This window comes from Postia placenta, assembly GCF_002117355.1.
Source record: "Postia placenta MAD-698-R-SB12 unplaced genomic scaffold POSPLAscaffold_5, whole genome shotgun sequence".
NCBI lineage: Eukaryota > Fungi > Basidiomycota > Agaricomycetes > Polyporales > Adustoporiaceae > Rhodonia > Rhodonia placenta.
In genome coordinates, this window is record NW_020169836.1 from 2,374,125 (window position 1) to 2,397,821 (window position 23,697).

Here is a 23,697-nt window from a genome sequence, read left to right on the forward strand (position 1 = left end):
TGAGACTAGAAACTTGGCGATTTCAAGGCTATACTGATGTACAGAGACTTCGGCCAGAATGATGACTGTGGCGCAGTAAGGCGCAGCACGACAGTGTACGCTCGGGGCCCGACGGCATGTACTACCAGTTGTCACAGCCACGCTCGCAATCACAAGCAACGGAGAGGAACAAGGGTCGGCGTACTATCATGCACACCAATGAATTCATGGGCTCACTGGCTCCGCATTATACCCCCACAGTGTACAATCAGCTGTTAAGCAGGCTGCGCTCGCCATGAGTCCTCGTCAGCTATAAAAGACGGAGAGGCGATAGGGTAGCCTATAAACAGCGGATTGTCTCGCATCACCTCACGACATCTTACACTATTACTTTTCAAGTTCTGCGGCACTAGAATGGACTACTCCGACAGCACTGGCATAAGCAAGGCCCCTAGCGGGCCTCTACCAGCGTACCATGATGATGTCGGTGATATATCTCTACAGTTCCACGGCAGATAGTTTGACTGACTCGGAGGGCCTTTGCCACAGAGGAACGCGAATGCAACCGGAACATATGCAGGTCTTTCATACATGTCCCAGGGAGGAATGTATATCCCTCAGAGCTCGGGCGATAGGAATGTCTACAACCAAGGTCGCCTCGACCCGACGCAAAACCTTGCATCCTATCCAACTTTATCCGTGTCACCTCCAGGCTCTTCATTGCAGACCCCGCGCCCTGAGGCCGGCGCGCGCACGCCTTCCGCATCTTCTGGTGCGGTCCCCAACGTGCTCGGGTCCCTGAAGCAATTTTTGCCCGGGGACAATGTCTCTGCATTGTTCGACCCGCCGCCGCCGTCTTTCCAAAGGCCGCCTCGACCAGACCTCCCGTATGCGCCTTTTGCGCCGACGCCCCTAATGACAGCAGGAAGCGAGCTGGACAAGGGCTTTCCGCTGATAGCTCCGCCTTCGACAACGGTCCCTCATCCGTTTGTGACGCATGGTGTTGGCGAGGAAGACTGGCTGCGCTTCTTGAATGACGCAAAGACGGCAAGCAAGCTTTCTCCCGTGGATCGTGTGAAGTCGACCGTCGCGCCTATGGCTATGCACATGAGCATCGGTATAGGTGAGTCAAATGTCAGCGGAACGCCGATACTTTGAAGGCTGACAACCTCGCCCCGCAGGCTATCTGGTCTCTAAGGCCATAATGAAGCGTCAGAAGGATAAAAAGCGACCGCCGTCGGCCAGTTCATCGACAACTGGAATAATGTGAGCTATATAGCAGTGCGTGACGGCTCGTCACTCATGTAACTGTCAGCACTTCTTCCATCCGCGTCATATCCACGTAGTCCTGGCCCAGGGAACGTTGAGCTACAGTGGCCCAGATGTGCCCCCACCAGACATGGCCCATCTTCCGCCCCAGGACCACCATTACGACACAGACTCGGACAGCGCGTCTGATTCTGATGTCAATGGGTCAAGCAATAGTCCTGAGAGCAGCAGAGTTGCAACGAGGGGAGGACGCCGCGAACGGCGCATGGAAAGACGGGCCGAGAGAGGGCAGCGCATGGGACGCAGGAGGGAGAAGAGAAGTCAAGCCAAGGAGCAATGGCGCTTGATAGTGAGCTACAGACTGGCGAATACGTGATTCTGGGATACATGATGGACGATTGTTAATCGCATGTACGCAGAGGGCATCTGATATTTATATGTAACGTTCAGATTTTCTTTCACAAAGCTGGGCTATATCGTATCAGCTTGACTCACATTTTGTCACCCACTTTATCGGGTGCTTCGCTACAGGTGTGTGAAGAAACCAGTACTATACATACACACGTGTATTATCCAGCATAGGGCGTCGCCTCCAAGCAACTACAACACTGGATTTGAAGATAAAAATAAAAAGCCAGTGTGACTATAATTTAATGAGCTCAGCTTGCAAATTGTGCCGGTATTTGGGCAGTACCGGGCATCCTGTTAGTCGACAAGATGTTAGAGAAAATTATTCAAAGTGACGATTTCCAGATCTTCAAGCTTGAGCATTGAATATGTGAAATGATACACACGGAAAGCGATGAAGTAGTTTGAAGTCAGGAGATGCGATCTCCTAGTCACATGAGTCACCTCACTTGGGGAGCTTGAGGCGCTTCTTGCGGCCCTATCCCTTCTGCTGAGACGCAAATCTCGACCGGCTGGCTCCTGAAGTACCCGCGCTAGGTCCAAGGTTTGTATGTGCAGGGACCTTCGGTGACGAGTATACGCTTGAGGCCCTATCAAAAATTTTCCGTCCAAGTTCAGCGCTCAGTGCCAAGTCGCAGTCTGAGGAGTGCGGGCCGTGCGATACTACATATGTTCGTAATCAGACATAATGCCGCAATACAGTACCGACCGCACGCGTATGATAACGCCCTGACAGTTTCATGCCCTTTGGTGTGAGGTGAGGATATGCAGAGCCTGCGGAGGTTTAAACATGTGCTTTGTCCTCAAGAGACTGCTGGTGGCTTTGCTGTGGCCGCGCCACATTGGGTCAAAGCGCCTGTCAATCATTTGTATAAATAGCAACAGGGCACATTCTCACCGCATTCTTGCTCTCCTCACCGGGTATGTGCTCTCCTCATTTCTGGCAGATGATTACTGGTTAACGGTTTGTTGTCAGTCCGTCTTCGACGTCTCCATTTACAGCCACTTTACTCCGAGTCGAACTCCTCGGCATTTCTTCTGAGATTGTCTCATGGCGTCCGTCAAACCTGACGTGCAACTCTACTCTAGCGGCATCAATCCGAATGCATGGGTGAAAGACACAGAGTTCTGGTCACAGGACGGGAACGTCGTGCTGTTTGCTCAGGGCCGTGGGTTCCGAGTGCGCCACGATAACCTCATGTTTCAATCCGAGGTCTTGGAGGACATGTACAATTCGGCTTTTCTGGATACTGCTGCCTACATTGAGGGCTGCCCTGTGGTGCATCTACAGGGTACTTCATGGGAGGTGTGGTCGTTGTTGGCAATGATATTGCACAAGAAGGAGTACGCCACCGAATTGTTTTGCGACTTTCATTTGAACTAACGTGATTTCTAGACCGCTACGTTCTGACATCGTGTGCGGCGCAGTGCGGCTCGCACACAAATACAACATTTCGAAATTGTTGAAGGCGGGCCTCAAGCGTCTCAAGTCTTTCTTTTGCGAGGACTTGGCTACTTGGCGGTCGGTGTTCTCCAAAATGCACAGCGGCCTCATTCTGGTCAGATTGTGCGACGCTATAGCAGTCGTACACGTCGCCTACCTCACCAACACGCCGTCTCTACTTCCTACGGCACTATTCGTGTGCACGCTTCTGCCTGTCAGCACACTCATCGATACAACCACTGCTCTCTCTGAGCACGAGAAACTGCGACCAGACCTGCTCATCAAGTGCCTCGAAGCCAAGGCCTTCTATGCTCGAGACGCCGTAGTGGTGGCCGCCCGACTTTTCAGTCTGTGGTGCACGCACAAGCCGACAGCACGGAGCTGTGGGTGCCAGAGTTTCATTGCGGGCTGGTATGACATCGGTGTCACGCGTCTTATGGACGTTGAACGTCGGATTGAGACGACGAAATATGTCGATTCGCAGTACACCGCCTTCGGCGGGTGGAAGGAGCACATCACCGAGTGGATGGATAATCGCATGCCGTCAGAGTCGATTCCGGTACCGTGTCGGGAATGTGGAACAGAGCTGCTTGCGAAAGAGAACGAGGAGTGCTGCCGAGCATGGCAGGAATTACCTGAACGGTTCGGTCTGTCGGAGGCTCTCCCCAACTGGGCCTACGAGCTAGGTGGACGTCGTGGTGTTGACTATTCCTTCACTTGGCTATATCGTGCCTAGGCGTAAGTTTACGCTGGCTTTGAGCTTTTGCTCCACGTTTCAAAAATTAAAATGTTACTTAGAACAAAGATACTTATGAACAATAAGTGAATAATAGGAGAATGAATTTGAAAACAACGGGCATGTGGTGTAGTTGGTTATCACGCTCGCTTAGCATCTGCACTTGCGAGAGGGGTCCGGTTCGATCCCGGACATGTCCATATTTTATCATTTTTGCCCAGTGCTAATGGCCGATGTGTCCAAATCTGGGATGAGAAGAGAGGCAGTGGCTGCAGACGCTGTCCTCGACATCCTCTTCGACGGCAACGATGTCGACTCCCGCAGCGCAGCCCTCACTCCCGCTCGATGCCCCCAAACCAGAGAGGCCTTCTACAGGTTCGCGCATGCCCTCGCTAAACCAGCTCGCAGCGCGCATCAACCTCAATGCGAATACCAACCCTGCGTCTGCTGCTTCACGTCCTCGCCTTGCTGCGGCTCTTCTCCGTACTAGCTCACAGGGTTCCGTATCGAGCTCGGCTGCTGCGTCGACTTCAGACTCTGTCGCAGTGAATCCACCAGGATCTCGCTCCGCTTCCCCTGCCAACCTCGCGACGTCACCGCCGGGCAGTCGCGCGACGACCCCAGGCCAGAGCGATGCAGGCCAGGGAGAGCAGCTCACGTCTGAACGGCTCGAGCGGCTCAACAAGGAGACAGACCAGAAGAAGGATGGCAAGATGCCTAGGGGGTACAAGAACATCCCCAGCCTCGATGCCATCACTGCACGCCTTGCCAAGGCTCGCTCGCTCAGTGTCGACGGCACAGCTAAGCCTCCCGAGGCAGAGACCATCGAGGATCCCAAGACTCCTGGTCTGCGCATCAAGGCTCCAGAACACCCCCTGGAACACCCATGGTATGTCCGCTCTTCACTGTCTCGTGCGCATACATGGATCTCTACAAGCCTTGTCTGAGTCACTGAGCATCATGGATCGAGCGTGCAGCATTCTCGATGTTTCATGTGCATGTCCATTCCGTCTGCTGTAGTGCTCTGACCTCACGGGGTCAGCCCGGCGGTATGTAATGTGTGCCTTGACAGGCCTTAAGGCCTGGTTGAGGATGTAATTTCGGATCCAGGTTCTGTGTGGCTGCCGTGCAGCGATCTCCCAGTGGGTGACAAAAGAGATTGGTGTTATGCACAGCTAGGAGCGAGAAATTGCGCAAGGGTACCCTGCTGGCTTCGGCGATTATCCCTTTGCTTTACGCTGGTCCTCCCGGGGGCTTTGGACTTGTGCTCGCCAAGTCGGGTGTGTATTATGCCTTATCCTTAACAGAGTCAAGAACTGGATAAGTAGTAGACCTTGCTTCGGTTTAGGGGGACGGTAGCGCCGTCCCCAGTGACGTCATACGTCGTGAGGCTGCTTTGGAGACGCAGTGCAGCTGTTTGTCCATTGGTGTCCAAAGTTTCATTGTGTTTTTTTGTCGTCGTGGGGAGCATACTATATGCGTCAAGATGGCTTGTTGTGAGTCCGACACGCTGTGCAGTAATGTGTCAGATGACAATATGTGCGCCTACGCCGCTTTGGCTCAAGCGCCGCACATTGGCAATTGTCCACAGTACATGGGCTGTCTTCGAGCATGCAGTGGTCATACCGAGCGTGGAGAAATGACAGTGTAACTTCTGCACTACTATGTACACCACCCAGCAGAACATGACAATTAGTTTCATCTATGCTGCGCATCCAGGATCCCAATTCCTACGCCTCTTCTTAGCCTCGTGCTGATATCGCGCTTGCTTACAGGACAATATTCCATGACACAAAGTCAAAGATGCCCTTCACACCCGCGTCCGCTAATGTAGTTAGCACAATTGCATCGGCAGAGCCGCAAAGCGCGACGCACTTCCAACCGCCCGAATCGGACGAATACGAGGCAGGGCTGACCGTGATTGGCGAGTTCGATACGGTCGAGTCGTTCTGCCGGTACTTCAACTGGCTGAAGCCGCCGTCGCGCCTTGAGCGCAACTCGAACTATCACCTTTTCAAGTCGGGCATCAAGCCGATGTGGGAGGATCCCGCGAACGCGGACGGCGGCAAGTGGGTGCTGACGATGAAGAACAACCCGCAGCTGCTCGACCGCTGCTGGAGCTGGCTCGCGATGGCACTCGTCGGCGAGGATCTCGACGAGGGCGACGAGATTTGCGGTGCGGTTGTCAGTCTGCGCAGCAAGGTCGACCGCATACAGGTCTGGACGCGTAGCAAAGACGACGTTGAAAAGATCAACGGTATCGGACGCAAGATGGCGAAGCTGCTCGATGTCTCAGAGGCTGACGGCATCGGACTCGAGTTCCAGGTGAGTGCCCTTATTTCGGTCAGCGTGACAGAATTCGTTCTTATTGCATCCACTCGCAGTATAACAACGACGACCGTCCAGTGCCGAACAAGTTCCTTACCATACAGGCGTTGCCGCAGACGTCCTTCCGCACGTCGTTTCACAACAAGAACAGCCCGATGAGCGGTCCTGGAGAGGGTCCAAGCATCGCAGGCAGCGGCCCTGGTGTCGCGGGTCCAGGAGGTGCTTTTGCTGGGTTCGGAATGGGTGGCGGCCTTGGTGGACCTGGGTGGAGGTCGAAGCCGCGGCAGTAAATGCGTTGCAGGAGCGTTAATCGACCGGAAGAGGGGGTTTCTTGATATGCAGTCGGACATTGGTCAGCCTGCACGCTCTGAAGTTGGTCGGAAAGGAAATGTTCGATGAGGTGTAAGATGTCCTGTACGTGGGAGAGGATCGCCTGAGCGGAGAAAACGTCGACATATTTATTACAACCGCATGATGTAGCCATGGTATACAAGGAGTACATGCAGCAGAAGACATAAGATGGTACACAGAAAGGCTCAAGAAGGTACACTATGATCAACATCGACAGGATCTTTCGGCGAAGAATCGTATGTCTTAGTCCGTGTAGATAAAGCAGCGTCTATCTCTCCTGTTGGTGGACGTTCTACAGTCGTCAGTGGAGCAGCCGTAGGTGGGTCGTCCGTCACAGAACTTCGTGTCTTGTCGAGATCCGCAAGATACTTCTTCATCCATTTTTGTCGTTTGGAGTTCGTGACTTGCATCTGTCGACGGTAGCGCTCACGCTCGTCTCGACTTGAAGCATGCAAGAGGAAGTCTTCCGTATTGGACACGAAAAATAGCCGATATGTTCGCACGCAAACCTTGATCTCGAGGCCGCCATGTGCAACAATATCCGGGAGAGCACTTTCGGACTTGGGTAACCGCGAGGATCTACCAGAACGGTCAGCGGGAGCGCGAAGGCGGTCTCCATGACAAAACTGACCTTCCCAAAAATGGCCGACGGATAGGACCTTTGACGATACCCTGAGTTGGCTCATCCTGCGCAGTTGCTTTCGGGTCAAGACTTGGACAGACAGAAACTATGATTCTATCACTCACGGATACGAATGCCTCGACATATGCTTGCCACCGTCCAGTGAGTACCTCCGAGTCGTCGATACTGGAATCATCCGTCCCAAGCAACTGCACGGTCACGAGTTTACTCTCAGGTAACTGATGCGTAAGGTAAGCAATGCATCAACGTGAAGCCTCCACATCGATATCAGAGAGGGCACGTACCCAGTCCAAACGGAACAGATTTTCATCCGGACCAAGAACTCTCTCTGTGTTGCGGCGAGCATTGATCTGATCCTGGGTGGTAGGCGATGCGATCTCTCGTTCTCGACTCAACAGATCAAAGAGATCCTGACTCTTCGCATCCAACAATATATTTTGGATCTGTCAACAGTCAGATTCGGACAGTAGACAGGGGATGATGAGTTAGTAGCTCACTTGCTTGATAATTGCTCCCACCACCTTATCGACTGTAAACATCTTGTAGGCATCCTAGCGGACGCGTCAGGGCTATTTGCTTGACAGAATTTTGAAACACTGACCTTGGAGCCAAACATCCAACGAAGACGGTCTTCGAACGCATGCTGCTCAATCTCGTTGTCGAAGAGCTTCTCACACGACTCCAACATCAAGCTGTAGAACTGGGAAGCAGGATTGCTGACAATATATGCATCGCTTGCGACGCTAACATCAGCTGCGACATGATTCGGTTTGTGTGAGGCCGAAGGCCCATTCGCAAGTTTAGTTGCCAGGCTCTTGAAGTGATTCAATCTTGAGTAGAGTAGCTACGATCCACATGAGCTCACAACTTCTCGCAGTTGAAGTGCCCTTACCTCAAGCAAGCGAAAGAACACATAGAATGTTGTATTGGTGAAGAAGCTGTATCTTCGACGTGCGCGAGGTCTTTCAGAGCCAATGACTGATGGTCCTGGTGTCGGCTCTCTGCTTGAGTCTGCCCTTACCACAGGGCTCGCCTGATTCTCTTCTACGTGCATCCCATCGGATACCGCAGGCGATCCTAAACGAGATGCCGACGGCGACCCCGTGTGTGCACGGGTTCTACGACTGGACTTGGCCTGTTCACTCTTGAGCAATTTCTTGCGTAGGTCTCCAGAGGATCCTGCGCCGTTCGCTTTCCGATTGTTTCTACCTGCCCGGGCGCTGCCTGTGCCATTGGGAGCTTCAGATTCATCAACGACAGTATCGACATCCATATCGCTGTCTGCCGTCTCATGATGCGGTACGAATACACAATTAAACGTTGAAGCGTCTTGCGCGAAGAATAGCGGCATGAACGACCGCAAAAACGTCTCGATCTTCTTCCTGTCCTGGAAATTTATCTGGCCTTGCGTGCGATCGAGGAAGGACAGACTGAGCTTGATGGCGTCTTGCAATACGGACATATCATCGATGGCGAATTGCAGCTGGTGCCGTGGGCGTGTCCGCGCAAAAAGAGGGTCAATGAGGGCGGCTCGTTTCGCCACCTGCTCGTCCCGCGCCGCCTCGATCTGGTTGACAAAGAATTTGGCGGTGATCACTTTCTTATCTGCTGCCTTAAACGTGACCCCTTGATGGTCAAGAGACTTATGATAGTTTTGCGCGTCGACCTCCCGCCACACTTTGTTCCATTCGCGCTGCGCGCGCTTCCACTCCTCGTGCTTGACTTTGAGCCGCGACAAGACTACGGGGATGGCGAGCGCTGGCACGTCCTGCATAGCTTGGTATACCTCGAAACCTGCTTCGCGCCCGTAGATCTTCTTCAGCACGCGTAGATGAACGCTTTTGCCCACTCCGCCTAGATTGGGTTTAAGCTTGAAGGTGCTACGCTCCTCAGGACTAAGCTGCGCAATCTTGTTATTGAGCGGCTCAAGCATGTTAATAGTCCGCTGTATAGCCTCTATGTGGAAGTCGTATTCATGGCGCTCCTCCTCACTCCTATGAAGGGCTTCCTCGAAAACATTGTTCCTGTGCGTCTGGAAGCCGGCATCCTCACTAGCAAATGTGGGCTGTGAGATCCACTCGTCGTTGAGAACTGACTTGCACATCTCGTCTCGGCCAGAACATATAACGTTCACCTCCTATGTGTAGCCAGACATCATTGACGACGACCTAGAGAAAATCGAATTGCAGCTTACATTCATTGGTAGTCGCCTGTAGCTGCCATATCGAATGTTAAGCTGGTTGCGACTAGGCCTATCCAGCGCAGCCATTGGTCTTGTCCAGATGTCTTCATCCACTGCGATCCTATCTCGTCGCTCATCCCAACCCAATATATCCATGAACTGTGCCATAAGCTCTCCATCGCCTAAGAAGGATCGACTTTCGCGCACAAGCCGTGCAGTGTCAATGATGTCTTGCGTGAATAGGTTGACGAGCTTCAAGAACTCGTTGTAGGTCTCACGATTGTCCAGTGCCCGTTTAACGCGGTCGAAGAATTGTGTCTCGTCAGCAGGGCTGAGTGGAGGCGGCGGTGCTGGTGCGGTAGCAGCCGGAGTAGGAAGTGGAAGAGCAGGTGGTGGTGGATGGTGCTGCATGTGAGACGAAGACTGCGCGTGAGCTTGTCGGCGAGGAGATGAAGGAGCAGCAGGATTGCGTTGCGAGAGCGAGGGAGAGGTAGTCTCGTTTGGGTGGATTTGAGCTGCTCGGGCCTTCTTAGCCTACGAAATGTTAGAATGACCGTAGTCGTCAAAGGTAACACTCTGACCTTGCTCGGGGCTGGCTTGGGAGTCTCCTTCTCTTTTTCCTTTTCTTTTTCCTTATCCTTGTCTTTGTCCTTGTCCTTATCCTTGTCGGCTGGCTTCCTCCTCCGTTTCTGGGGTACACCCGACCCTGATGCAGCATTTGAAGCAACAGAAGAGGCGTCTCCCTTCCGCCTTGAGCCTTTGGTTTCGCTTGCAGGCGTGCCCATCTTCCGCGTCTCCTGAAGCTCTGCAAGTCGCGCCAGCTCCATCTCCTGTGCGTGTTTGTCGGGTATAAACTCAATGAAGTCCTTCATGAGCCCCGGTGCGTCGTGGAACAGCTTCCCAATGCGTTGCACAACGTCGCCCTGGGCACACCTCGCCGACAGGAATGCGACCGCCCACTGCTCTAGCTCGCGCACCTCGTGGCTAGACGGCCCTGCCCCTGGGCCCATACCCGGCCTCGGGGTGAGGAACTCCAAGAAGCGCCGGTACTTGTCTGACTCGTTCGCGTAGTGTGTCTTGACTCGCTGAATGTACGCAAGAGCTGGTCCCAGGTTCACAGGAGGAGCCTGCGAAGACTCCGCTTCAGATGGTGGCGGCGGCTGTGCGGCCTTTGGAACGGAAACATTGGAGGCCGCCGGGCCAAAAGCGAATGGGCCATTCGTAGGTTGTCTCGTTGTGCCTGATGGCGTTGTGACGGTAATTGTGTTCGGGTTCAGGGAGTCTGTGGTGCAGTCAATGCGGTAGCCAGCTGGGAGGAATGTATTGAAGCCTTGTATAAGAGTAGGGTGGCCATGGAAGAGATTAGACACGCGTTCAATGACTCCAGGAGTGTCAATACTGTTAAGATATGAAGTGTCATCAACGTTGAGAGGTATATCGAAACAGGGCTCACAGCTGGCTCTTGAAGTCCTTCATGATGTCCAAAAACCGATTGTACACTTCCGGATTCGCCTGGAACTTCTGCTTTACATCGTCCAAGTATGATAGCGCGTCTGTCACATTCAGCGGCCTATCTATATGTCCTGGTTCCACATCCAAATTGGTACCGGCCGCTGCGTCCTGCATTGGTGGCTGCGTATCTGGGTTTGTTGTTGAGGACCCGACTGGCAGAGCTGAAGCTAGCACGCGTCTATCAGGGTCATCGTTGTGAGTCCGGCCGTCGAATGTCTCGTCGACAACGGGCACGCCGTCGTCGATCATAGCAGTTAGTCGTTGAGCTGAACAGCGAGCAACGAGATGCTAAGCGCCAGAGAGACGCGGTCATTGATGACGGCCACGTGATGCGTATAATTGCGTCGCGCCACGCGACGCGCTAACAAGTTCAACAACTCTTCTGCAGCCCATCACCAGACGCGATCAACAGAGACCATGTCTCGGCGTGAGTGACCCATCTAACATAACCATAGCGAGATTTACAAGCCAACGCCGACAAAGCGCGCCTGAAGCACGAAAGCTGCGGACCTCGACGTTCTCGCACGGCTGATCGTATTCATTTGATTAGCGGATGGTGATTGTACCAAGGAAACTTACCGCGAGACCCGGGTCCAGATTTCGATCTTCATGCCAAATCTGCCATATTTCGCCTGTGATCTGTGGATCATGCGTTTTGACCTACAGATTCTCGGAGCTTCATCACTAATGTATGTCTCTGGAGATGATTCTGCTTCAAATTCGTCAACAAGTGCATCCTAGCGAGAGACATCACGAGTGAGTGTGAACAGTTGGCACCTATATCACCCAGATAGTCACCATCGTCGCACATAATAAACCCATTGGGTACAGCAAAGTCTTCATTATTCTTGGCTTGCCAGCCTGGGTACTGTACGCATTGGCTTGCAGATTGCCGGATACGGTGAATGCAAAGTGATAGCGGTGCATGCGATTCGCTAGCAAATATTTAATCGAGATAAATTCTAGTGATCAATACGTACATACCACCGTTCACTGGCCTTAGCCGACACACTCCATTGAGGATGCCGCTCACGACTAGTTAACTTCAACGCACACCCTCGTATTCGGGATTCTATGTGTGTTCCAGCATCGGGCAGAGCAGTAGGTTGCAATGTTGGTATTAAGTCAACTTGAACGAGGCCCGAACGAGGCCCGAAGCTCTACGACTTAACGATTCCTATGCTGCTACTTCGCGCATCAAGGTAGGAGCGTACAAAGCACTCTGAGGCGGTAGAACGGAGCCTGCATCATAAATCAATGACACGCCTCGATGAGGCATGTAGCGCCCACGTGCCACCTTATAGGTGTTCGTTGGTTCATATACGCAATTCCGATTTGCAGTTGAATCGCATACGCAGCAGCAACAAATCAGTGGTAGTTGCATAACCGGTCCCCTGATACTCTCTAGTAGCAACGTCTCAAGAGTAGGTAGCTCTTGAATTCTCGTCCAACAGCTCTCTGATTGTCTTCCTTTCACGATCCGAATCTGAATATCAGCTGACAGCTCGTTGGAAGCTAGCACCTTGGTGAACGTTGAAGTGTTTATTGACGTATGAAGCCGCAAGGTTGGTGTTGTCTTGTCTGTTCAAATGTGGCTACTGACAAAGACAGCTGTCGTTACGCAGTTGGGCATTTGCCTAGTATGCGTTTATTTTGTGGTAGCTCTGGGCGATCGCGCTAATAAATAGGCTTTTTCCACTTGTGTTTCGACAATCTCATGGCGAACACCGATGCGGGAGAGACCTCCCGGCGAAGACCACTGAAAGTGACTGACGCGTTGGTCTTCCTCAGCTTGGTGAAGGTGGCACTACAAGGGACCCCTGATGCTTACAAGCGCTTTGTTAAGCTGCTCAAGGATTTTAAGAGTCGCTCGTGAGTGCATACATACAACCTAACACTGTTCGTTTTTCAATATATCCGAACAGGGTGGGAACGGAGGCCGTGATTGAAAATGTATCAACTCTGTTCAAGGGACATCCAAACTTGATTCAAGGCTTCAACATCTTCCTTCCGGAAGGCTACCAGATCGGCTGTACTGTCGATGGTCTTACAATCACGGTGACGACTCCAACGAGCGTCATAACTCGTACTGCGAAGGGGAATACCACCTTAGACCATGCCTATAACCCCACTCTGGACGTACTCTACTCACTGAACAACGACGTATCCATGCATGTCGGTGGAACGGGCCTGCAGACCCCTCTCTCTTTCACCCAGTACCTCAGAACCCACACGGCGAAGGACCCGGCAAAGTATGCAAAATTCCTGGAGGCGCTCCGTTTACAAGCATCGGTAGCAGGAGAATCACAGGACTTTTCTACAAGTAGCGACAATCATTTTTCCTCCGAAACAGAATTTCTGCGACGCATCGCAAGGCTATCCCGGGACTTCCCAGGCATTGACAGGGAGTTCTTGAATTTCCTGCCGAAGGGCCATCCACACCGGAAGGTTCTCAGAGACCTTATAGCATCGAATCAAACAACCGTCGACTCGTCTGGCGGAAATATGGCACAGAATCTTGTATCGGCCGTGGATGCAAGTGTGGCCACCAAACGAAAGCGAAGTCACTCAGAAATCGAGAGCGAGCGCCTCTCAGAAGGCACGTACGGCAAGGTATAGCCGTGTTAAATGTCCACACACGACCCCCCTCGCTGACTTTGGCGCTCCTTATAACAGACAGTATCCGCCGCCGAGGAAAGCAGCCGTACAGATTTCTCGAATGTGTCTCTGTCTGCGCCCCCGTCTCTTGCCAACAACGACACGCTCGAAACCCCCCCAGCACTGCTCAATACTCTCCCACTCCTTCGTTCTTTCACGCCTACCGCTTCTATCCGTCCCTCTCAAGACGACCCCTTCTTCAGCCGTGTTAAGGAGGCGTTGGGAAACCAAGAAACATATCACGAGTTTCTCAAACTCGTGAACCTTTTTACACAAAATGTCATTGATGCCGCGTGGCTTGTGCGCGAAAGTAGATCGTTTCTAGGCGAAGGGGAGCTTCTCGAACAGTTCAAGGAGACCCTCTCCTGGTCAAATTGGGCAGAGAGCGCGGCATCAGTTGAACATGTATGGCTCAAGCCCAGGGCAGTTCTTGACAGGCCTAGCATTGACCAGCTGAATAGCCGATATGGGAGTTACCGTAAATTACCTGCTGACGTCAGTACTCTATCTTCGCTGCTAGTAAACCCAGTGCTACTAGAATTGCTGATAATCTGTCACAGGAAATTGGCGTGCCATGTTCTGGTCGGGACGACCTATGTTATTCCGTGCTGAATGACGAATGGGCCTCGCAGCCTACATTTGCAACAGAGGATACGGTCTTCCAAGCTCACAAGAAGAACGTGTATGAGGAGGCGTTGCACCGCAGCGAAGAAGAGCGGCACGAATACGATTTCTACATCTTCGCACTTGAGCGCACTATTCAGCTCCTTGAAACGCTCAACACAAAGCTAGGGCAGCTCAGTTCTATTGCGAGGCGCGATTTCAGACTTCAACCCAATGTCGATGGTTACGGCAAAGGGATACACCTGCGGGTACTCAAGAAGCTCTACGGTTCGAGTGCAGGTCAGGCAGTCTACCAGGAATTACACAAGAGGCCCGCGGACGCGATTCCTCCTGTATTAGAGCGCCTCAAGCCTAAACTCATGGAATGGAGGCGGGCCCAAACTGCGTGGGACAAGATATGGCGAGAGCTAGATGCACAGAATTACCACAAGTCTCTAGACCATCAAGCCATCTCGTTCAAGGTCGTCGAAAAGAAAGCACTCACAGCTAGATCGCTTGTCAGTCAAATCGAGGCGGCTAAAGACGAGCAGGTAGCTGCTTGGAGGCGTGCATCTACTTCTGAATCGCGACGGGGTGGTCTGAAGCCACAGTATCAACTAGGATATGCTATGGATGACTTGACAATTCTCGGGGATTCTCTCGAACTGTCTTTCTCATACCTGGATCATATGTCGATCAACGCAATTGAGAAAAACAGGATCCAGACATTTTTGCGAACATTCATATCCCTTTTCTTCGCCCAAGAACTCACCACAATGGATGCATCATGTAATCCACAGAACAGCGGTGAGAACAGCCTTTTTTATTAGTGCTTCCATCTCACGCAGAGCCTTCGCGTGGCATACAAGATGTGGACAGGGATGTCCTGGGCGATTTGCGGACGATTGTGTCACGACAGTCTTCCGGGTCGTCAAGGGAGGCAATATCCAATGCCAGTGCATTTTCGGACCTATCGATTAGATGGTCCCGAAGACGTTATACATTCTTCTGCAATACATATTTTTACGCCCTCATACGGCTTATTGAGGTTAGTCAAACAGTCGATAGTAACAACCTGCCTGACAACGCCCCTTATCCGCAGATAACATACTCCCGCTTGGCCTCATTCAAGATGCTGTCCAAGAGCTTCGATGAGGAAACCAGTGAAAGTGGCCTACAACCTTGTGTCCAAAACCGCTACCGCGAGCTCCTGGTCTTGTGTAAAAATCTCTTTAGCGCAGAGCTTGACCAGCCCACATTTGAAGAACGGCTGCACTCGCTGTTCGGGCTCAAGGTGATTTGTCTGAACCTCCCTGAAGTACCACTTGACAAGACATTTATTAGGTGGCTTACATCATGTTCACTGCGGACAAAGTTGTTGGATCGCTAGTGAAGCAGGTACTCCTAAAGCTCACTGCAACATAACAACCACTGACCATTTTGAAGGCACAACACGCGATTTCGGACACAGCGAGTCAACAACTACTGCATCTGCTCCGACGCGATAGAGGGATATCTCTACTCACAGCGCAGGATCAGATGCATGCACGTCGCAATGCAGAAAGCATCGTGGGCCCAGACGAAAACCTATTCAGGATCGATTGGGTAAGCAATTAGTGATCGCCCTGCACCGTCAGATTTAACAAAGTGTTCGGGTACGTTCCCATAACAGCTTCCTGAAAATCGGCGAATCACAATGCAGCTTCTCGGAAAGGATGACTCCGGTTCTACTGACTGCGAAGTCGTCACAGGACGCTGGCAGGCGTATGTGACATCATTCATGAAAGTAGGTCATAGCGCTGCAGAACAATTTTACAGGTGTTTGACCGTCATATGATAGGATGAACGTACCATAGGTCTTCCCGCATCTTCGCATCTTCGCAGGCCATTCCTACTTCGGTATGTAGTCAATCCTCAGAATCGCAGAGAGTCTCTTAAGACATCCTGCTCTGACGTAGGACGAGACGGCCCCTAATTTCTCCACCACGGATAGCCACAAGCGGAAGCCTCCAAGTCAAAATCTGCGTGCGAACCTACCGACTTTTCTTTGTTTCCAATACAGCAGAAAGCTTGTTGCATCTAACAAGTAGGCAGGAATGGGCAGATTTGTATGCCACCCTCCGTGCCAGGGAAAATAAACGACGACAGTGGTTGAAAACGTTTTTAGAAGAGGGTCGGATACCTGCACGAGTCCGTTGTGACACAGATTCAAGGCATTGTCCCGCGACGATGGAAGAAGTAATACACAGATTCTGCGTTGTTGGTTGACCTTTAGAGCTGACATTGATATAGATGAGCGCCTTGGCTTCTCATCTCTCCGCGAGTGGATCGAGATGGCCGGTGACGCCAAACACAATAGGCATCACCAGTCTCGCTAGGAATCAGAGTGGCAATGCAATCAACTCGACACCAGCAACGGTCCCTACCACAGCTTCTCCCTCCGGGACGACCGCCGATTCACGGGCGACACTCGTCACTGCAGTAAGAAGACTGACGAGAGCGCGGCAGGAGTCGAAAAGGATTTCCACACGTCAGATAACAGCACCCATGATATCTACGGAAACTGTAGCTGTCGCTTGGGACGAGGGAACTGGGGGGAAGCTGCAGTTTACTGAAATTTGGGACGAGAAAGCTGGAGGAAAGCCGACAGATGTGCTGAAATGCCCTTTCCTCGGCAAGTGTCAGGGGCGGACATTCCATCAAGTAGGTCTGTTCGATCATATGTAAGTATCTCTTCGCCGCTTGGAACACCGTGAATTATTGACATCAGATCTCCTAGGACAAGCTCGCATTCGAATGGCTTCAACCCCGTAAATCCCGGGGATAGGAGACGTATACGCAGCCGCAAGACAAATATCCAAGATTTCTGGGAAATAATACTTCCCAATCTCGATCTTCCGTACACGTTGGACGTCTTGCAAGGGATAAGGTCGACGCTGAATATCCCACCACAAGTAGGATTGACGCAGAAAGCTCTACCCAGGCTGGCGGTGCCACAAGCAGAAAGGCTCACATTTAATCTTAAAGATGGCGAGCGAGTTGAGTTTTCGTAGCAAAGGGTTGCGTCCCTCATATAATTCGGAGCTCGTGGGATCATAGAGATATTTGTATTAGTTGCATGCCTTAGTAGTGTGCATAGGTCATAATGCCCTTGTTAGCGTTGTGGAGAGATCATGTGTATTAGAAACGCCTTGTTACGGCAGCATCTCGAATGGTTTAAGTGGTATCAGACATTCTTCACTGCGTAAGTTATATCTGCTACACACGGCAAGGGTGGTGACGGGTTTAGGCAACACGACCATAGCGATTCACATCAAGATCGTTGTTGAAAGCATGTAACTGAAATATACAGCGAAAACGCAACATCTGAACCCATTTCGCCTCGGAACTCTGAATTACCATTAGGACATTCTCATCTCCTTCCTCGCTTAGGATTACGCCGTTTTCCACCACGGGAGCCTCTCGATGCCTGCTCGCCTCTTCCATCATAGTCATCCATCGGGTCGTCCAACCGCATAGCATCGAGATTTTCACCCGGCCGCTTAGGAAGCGAATCCACCCTGTCCCACAATGAAGGCGATAATCCATCACCCGAGACATGTTGCGTATGGTTCACTGATATCCTGTCCAGAAGGGACGCCCGCGAAGGCAAGCCCGGGCGTGCGTTCAGCTGGGGTTCAGGTTCAGATAGCCTTGGAGGTGGGTGCTCGCGGCTGCCCGAGGACTCTGGTCCAGTGATGGACATGTCACCAGAGTCCCCAGGGAGTTTGGTAGCCATAGGTGGCGGGCGTCGTATACGCACAGGCTTGGATGTTCTCATCATCTCCTGCTCCGAAGGAGGCGCTGGTGGATGATGCAGAAGACGTGCGCGATCAGGATGAACCTTGGTGGCAGCGGGAGGCGATTCTTCTCTGAATATCGCCCGTTCGGGTCGATCCCAGCTAGCAGGGGCCATATCACGGTGTAGAGAACGGTCATGTGCATCCCTGACATCGACACGAGGAGAGGCTGGTCGCGCGTCCAAGGGCCGAGGAGGTAGAGATACCGATAGAGCATCGCCCCCAAATTGCTGGTCAGCGTATTTGGGGTCGTAATGAGAGCTCAGTCGCCTTTCAAGGCTGGCTATCGAGGGATGGGGACGAGCGTCTACCGCAACAGGCGGTTCATGGTCAGACGTGGCGAAGTCAGATGGGTGCCGCTGCCTTGCCGGCTCTTCAATCGCCCCGGAGCGAGTAATGACCTCATCACGACCGCTCCGACCGATCACACCATTGAAACGACGAGATATGTCGGCGTCAACTTGTTCTGGTAGGTGTCGGGAGGTGCTCTCCACCCTAGGCTGGCGACGGTCGGAATGTCTCCTAGTATCATCTGCCGGGTGCACGTCTCGGGTACGTATTTCGAGGGACATGGATTCCTCGCGCGTCATCCATATACGGGGTTCAGACGCAGGTGGGACTTGCGCAGGCTGCTGCACTGGTCCGAAGCGTGACTAGTAGAACGGCCTATGAGATCGGCGTGAACTTAATGAGAAGAATAGCAAACGCACTGGGCGTTCTCGTTTGTCGGAAAGTGGTACATTCCGTGGACGCGGCTCAACGCCAATGTCACAGTTCTCATTCACCTGAGCAGGGCGTGGTGGCAGTAGAACCTAAACATCAAAGTTGAATCTCCACTTCCTGAAGAGAAAAAGACTAGTGATCTTACTGGATTGTCGTTACGACTGACGTTGGAGAACGAACGAGGATGTGGGGGCACCTCATCACGATAGCCAGACGATGGAGGGCCTTCAAAATCATCCTGGGAGAAGTGATATAAGTATTCCGCGGTGACTATGCACAAAGGGGTGACCGCACCATACGATCATATACTGCGGGCGGACCTTGATCCTCACGAACAGGGTAACTACGTGCAGGTTCCGTCCGCTCTGTTGCTGATAGAGGACCCCGGCCGGCAGGTGAATGCGGCGGTAATGAGCCGGGTCGAGAATCACCTCTTCTAGAGCCGATAGGGACACTGTTGGTACCAGAGCCAAGAAGAGGTGTAGATGGCTGATCAAAAGTACGAGGTCCAAATCGTCCAGTGTCGCGCGGCTCCCTGGGGTTCTGTACGAAGGAATGAGAGACAATATCTTTGCATAGATCTGAAGAACAAATAACCTGACGATCCGCTTCGAACGCTGACTCCGCCCGTCGGCCATGTCGATCAACCGTGTTGTCGTATGTCACATTCCTATTCTCTTCAAATCGTCGAGGGCGAACCTCCGGACTTATGGCTGGGGCTCTGTAGTCTGCCCGGTCCCGACGTTCAGACCAACCTTCCTGCATCGGGTCAACCGCTGGCGGGCGATTCCTCGACCTGGAAGGCAATGGTAGCAGACCAGGATCTTGAGGCTGTGCCGATCGTAAGCTCGACTGAGATGGACTCGGAGATATACCAGGAGACGGCCCAGAAGGCAGATACGGTGCAGCCGCGTTAGCTTTGGTCATTGCCCTCGGCCCTTTGGGCAGCGCCTCGACTGGAGAATCCAAACCCGGGCGGTCAGCATACATCCCAGAATAAGCCTTGGCGGGACCCTCATGCAGCCGCAACGAGGACATCCTTGTGGTTGAATCCACATCGATGTCGTTTCGCTCCCTCCGCGCAGGGCCACCATCGTCAAACCGAGCACCTGCCCTGGAAGGCGGCGGTGGGAACCTTGCTGGAGGCGGGTGGTCACGGCTCCGTCCATTGACGTCGGCATCACGCACATGAGGAAGAAGTTGGCGGCGAGGGGGTATGTCCCTAGGAGCGTCAGTATATGTATGAGGCATACTGTTGTCATGGGTGCGTGACGGGAGAGTCTCATTCACAGCTCTACCAGAGTCAGCAGGGAGTGGAGCAGTCGGTGATGGCTCTAGCGCGGACGGAGGTCTTGCTGCCGCCTCACGGAATCGCGTGCTTTGCGGAGGGAGAGGCTGGCGTTTTCTAGAACCTACAGGGAATGAGGGGCCGAAAGGCAGTTGCCAGAGAGTGGGTGTGAGGAGCCACGAGGGTGGAAGCTGAGGAGTACGTACGTGAGTGATCACCAGGCGAGAGGGCCGAAGGATCTGGTCTCTCGGGAAGGGCAGTAGGTGTATATGCGTCGGGAAGTGGTTGACGGGGAGGATTATCGTCAAAACGACTGTCTACTCGTCTTCGCTTTGGGTCCAATTCAACTGGTTCAGGCGATCGCGCACCCCGACCTCTTCTCTGCGGCACTGAGTCGCCCAAATTGTAGCTGTCAACATCGCGAGATTGCGAGATTCCGCTTGCAGGTGGAGCAGGGCGATCGAATCGGCTTGTTTGACGCCTCAAGGGCGGTGGAGGATAATTGTTGACCGACGGAGGAAGTTCAGCACTAGGAGCTCCTTGGACAGGTCGTGATTCCGTGGAAGACGGTTCACGAAGATGAGGCGGCGGTGATCTATGCCCTGCAAGATGAAAAGGAGAAAGCGGAAAGGGACAAAGGGGGGATAGAGAAGGGGGAAAAGAGGAATCCATGATGAGCGTCCTTGTGTCGATCACGAGAAAAGGCCGGATAAATAATGCGGTAGACAACAAGCCTCAACTCCCAAGGTTTCTCGAGACACCTACGCCGGCACGTCCTCCACCTCGGGAGGAGTACGTCCGCCAGACACGACAGAGATGGGGATGATGGTGATAACGTACTTGGAGCCGACCACTGTAGACCTTCGTGGCGCACAACTGGATCTTTAGGCGGGAGCTGATGCAGAGGATCGACATCGATGCGTTGAGATCGACCGCGCAAGCGATCTTCAGGACTTCGACCGGTCATAGATTCCGCCGCACGAGAAGGCCCCCAGCGGCGCTCAGGGGTGTTCACTTGCCTGGACTGCAGCATTTCCCGCACATCGTCGCGCTGGGGGTCCCGCCACGTACTATCCGTAACGAGCCTTGGCGAGGACACGTCCCTGCGGCTACGAGTATTTGCGGCTTGCGCTTGATGTTCCCTTCGCGTCGGCGAAACCGAATGTGACTGGCGACGTTCAGGTACAGATCGCGGAGAAGGCGGCCGAGGTACGGGCAACGAGTCGGAGTGCGGTTGCTGCTGCGTAGAGCTACCACCCGCAGACGACGACGCCCCAGGTCGGTAGTGGCGGTCCTCGTAGGAGAGCCCGCTTGAAGGCGACGGTCTGCGTTTCGGCTCCTTGCGGGATTGAGCCCGCCCTTCGAGCTCATCGGTGTGCTCGTTAGTCCGCGCATCAGTCCGCGCTTTCGCGTCTGACCCACGCCGTTCGAGCGACCTGCCCTCCCTGACCTGCACAGCGCCGTTCTCTCTGTCTTTGGTTGGAGACGATCTGCCGCTCACCAGTCCAGGGCGAGTCCACGTCGACTCGTGCGTTTTCGTGTTGTAGTAATACTGCTCTTGCCCGCCATTCCGGGGCCGACGGATTTCCCAGTCTGGTGGCAGTTCGTGACCAGACTTACCGTGTCCGTTCATCCTTCGCTCCCTTTGTACCATAGAGCTGGCTAGAGTGCTCGTCTCTGCCGGACTAGGCGGGATGAACGGTGCCACAGAGACTACAGGCTTAGGAGGGAGAGCATGGGTTAGTTTTCCCAGAGATTGAGTACGCGAAAGCTGCGGAGTATTGGTAGACTGCGTCTGTGGCGGCGGGGGTGCTTTCAACGAGCCACTGGATGGCTCGCGTTGATGTTCGCGCTTGCTCTGCTGGAAGGCCTGCTGGTTCCCAGCTTTTTGAAGAGCGCCTTGACCTCGTGTGCCATCGTGGTCGGCGGGCTGGTAAGCGTAGAAGTTCTGCATGTCGTCGTCGTCGCCGCCGAGAGATACTGCGTCTTCTGCATCCTCTGGGTCGCGCCAGCCGTCGCGGGCGTCGCCAGAAGGTTTTGCCTCGTCATCGTCATGGCCCCAGTCGAGTACTTCAACGTCGTCGTCCATCGTGAGAGGAGGGTGTTTGTGGTTGTCGCCACCGACGATGTCAACGAGCATTAGATCGGCATCTTCCGCAACTCCGAATCGTACTCCGCCACGGTCACGTGCCATTCACTCATTCGCCGACGCGCGCCTGCACGGCGCACGACGACCTCCCAAATCCCTAGTGTTGACCACTCAGTTTCGGCTGTATATCGACTACTTAGGACTCTTGGACGTGATTAGCATTCCGGTCATAGAACGTACGACGAGACCTGGCGAGCTTTATTATTGTCAGCTTCTAGGCACCCGTCGGATACCGCACCCGCGTCTCATACCACTGCGTCCGAGCCCGGATGTCAGTCCTACCTCTCAGCTCGCCCCCAATAACCGAAAATGGTGCTCGCCCTTCGAGAGCATTTGGTCCTGGTCAACTACCTGGTCGGATTCAGGTCCCAGTCATATTCAAACGCTTGCTACGGTTTCACCAGATGGTACGCTCCGCGGCACTTTGCAACGCTCCAGGAGATGATAGCGAAGTAGGATTTTGAATTGGCAGCTTGGCAGTTGACCTATCTCTGTCTAGCACCAAAGAGGGTGTGAGCGAATCTCTTGTTGCCTTCTCATTCGCCCATGTTTACCGCCGCGACCAGCTACCGAAATGTTTACTTCCATAAACGTACGCTTCATTCGTTGTGTCTATCTCATGTATTCATATGTTGGCTAGAGACCAAAAATACATGGGCAAGGGATGATCCTGCGATTCTGATCCTCATAGCAGGGTGCCTATGTGGTACGTCCCAGCTCATTATTCCAAGCAGCAGCATTGTTCAGGCCGGTCACAGTGTCAGCCATAGCATGGTCCGTGGTATACTCATATTCGCCACTACAAGCCGTGAAGCTAGCACTCTTTATGATTCTGCGAGATTTTCTGCTAGTTGGAGCCGTCATAGCGACAATCCTCTGGTGTGTCATGATCATGTTTTTTCTCATATTATCTACAAACCCAGCGAATCGCACAGGTTCTTTTCGAACAGAATGCTACTATCTCCTCCGTCACACTCTGCCCCTTCAGACTCGCGTGTAGAATGGGCATATGCATTCGACGTGCATACCAACGCGTTCTTTCCATTCTACCTCACGTTATATCTCGCGCAGCTCATCCTGGTGCCCATAATCTTGAAGAGCAATTGGATTTGTCTTTTCGTTTCCAATACGCTTTACCTGGCAGCGTAAGTCATCTTTAGAGTTTATGTGGTGTTCAACGCTAGACTTTGCAGCGCAGATTTGCTCAGTATGTTTATGGAGTGTATCTCGGGCTCAATGGTGAGGCGCTCTTCTGTGGAAGACGTATCCTGTGTCTTCACTGATTCGTATGCGCAAGCCCTTCCTTTCCTTGTCCGTACAGACCTCCTACTAGCACCATTGCTCCCACTGTTCACCGGATATATACTGTCGTTGCTCGGCTTCAACATCGCAAAGCATGTCTTGCCCATGTACTTCGGTTCATAGCGCAGGCTCATGTGGTATCGCAGCTGTATGTGTAAATATGTGGACTACTATCTCTGTGGTGTGTTTGCTCATACTAGACTATGCTGTGCACATTGTACTGCAAATAGTAGTATTGTTTTCTGACTGCAGTGTTATAAGGTTCCTATCGCGTCGTATAAGT

General features: G+C 52.9%; 7 protein-coding genes and 1 non-coding gene across 8 annotated transcripts; 6 read left to right on the plus strand and 2 right to left on the minus strand.

Annotated features, from left to right (window-relative positions):
• Window positions 1-570: 570 nt before the first annotated feature.
• On the plus strand, window positions 571-2,345 carry POSPLADRAFT_1045965 (hypothetical protein; the record flags this gene model as incomplete). Its single annotated transcript, XM_024478914.1, has 6 exons — window positions 571-1,102; window positions 1,161-1,223; window positions 1,259-1,260; window positions 1,337-1,597; window positions 1,780-1,783; window positions 2,215-2,345. 6 exons carry the CDS (start codon window positions 571-573, stop codon window positions 2,343-2,345), a joined length of 993 nt encoding a protein of 330 aa, XP_024340542.1.
• Window positions 2,346-2,707: 362 nt separating this feature from the next.
• On the plus strand, window positions 2,708-3,836 carry POSPLADRAFT_1055830 (hypothetical protein; the record flags this gene model as incomplete). The annotated part of the gene is made up of 2 exons (XM_024480691.1): window positions 2,708-3,000; window positions 3,053-3,836. 2 exons carry the CDS (start codon window positions 2,708-2,710, stop codon window positions 3,834-3,836), a joined length of 1,077 nt encoding a protein of 358 aa, XP_024340543.1.
• Window positions 3,837-3,954: 118 nt separating this feature from the next.
• On the plus strand, window positions 3,955-4,036 carry POSPLADRAFT_t62. Its single transcript has one exon. It is a non-coding gene; the product is annotated as a tRNA-Ala (tRNA).
• Window positions 4,037-4,144: 108 nt separating this feature from the next.
• On the plus strand, window positions 4,145-6,454 carry POSPLADRAFT_1140053 (hypothetical protein; the record flags this gene model as incomplete). Its single annotated transcript, XM_024485123.1, has 3 exons — window positions 4,145-4,725; window positions 5,612-6,161; window positions 6,221-6,454. 3 exons carry the CDS (start codon window positions 4,145-4,147, stop codon window positions 6,452-6,454), a joined length of 1,365 nt encoding a protein of 454 aa, XP_024340544.1.
• Window positions 6,455-6,700: 246 nt separating this feature from the next.
• Window positions 6,701-11,101, minus strand: POSPLADRAFT_1055832 (hypothetical protein; the record flags this gene model as incomplete). Its single annotated transcript, XM_024480692.1, has 10 exons — window positions 6,701-7,094; window positions 7,147-7,202; window positions 7,263-7,376; window positions 7,443-7,601; window positions 7,656-7,709; window positions 7,760-8,002; window positions 8,051-9,295; window positions 9,353-9,874; window positions 9,922-10,738; window positions 10,794-11,101. 10 exons carry the CDS (start codon window positions 11,099-11,101, stop codon window positions 6,701-6,703), a joined length of 3,912 nt encoding a protein of 1,303 aa, XP_024340545.1.
• Window positions 11,102-12,569: 1,468 nt separating this feature from the next.
• Window positions 12,570-16,203, plus strand: POSPLADRAFT_1139969 (hypothetical protein; the record flags this gene model as incomplete). Its single annotated transcript, XM_024485108.1, has 11 exons — window positions 12,570-12,724; window positions 12,778-13,465; window positions 13,529-14,005; window positions 14,071-14,920; window positions 15,095-15,165; window positions 15,216-15,407; window positions 15,458-15,511; window positions 15,560-15,718; window positions 15,816-15,877; window positions 15,970-16,012; window positions 16,072-16,203. 11 exons carry the CDS (start codon window positions 12,570-12,572, stop codon window positions 16,201-16,203), a joined length of 2,883 nt encoding a protein of 960 aa, XP_024340546.1.
• Window positions 16,204-20,804: 4,601 nt separating this feature from the next.
• Window positions 20,805-21,617, minus strand: POSPLADRAFT_1099210 (hypothetical protein; the record flags this gene model as incomplete). Its single annotated transcript, XM_024483174.1, has 2 exons — window positions 20,805-21,413; window positions 21,465-21,617. Coding segments are annotated over 2 exons (762 nt in total), but the record flags the coding sequence as incomplete, so codon positions are not given.
• A 951-nt stretch (window positions 21,618-22,568) lies between these two features.
• Window positions 22,569-23,537, plus strand: POSPLADRAFT_1139493 (hypothetical protein; the record flags this gene model as incomplete). Its single annotated transcript, XM_024485041.1, has 7 exons — window positions 22,569-22,624; window positions 22,679-22,704; window positions 22,753-22,818; window positions 22,871-22,991; window positions 23,048-23,257; window positions 23,311-23,351; window positions 23,410-23,537. Coding segments are annotated over 7 exons (648 nt in total), but the record flags the coding sequence as incomplete, so codon positions are not given.
• Between the last annotated feature and the right edge of the window lie 160 nt (window positions 23,538-23,697).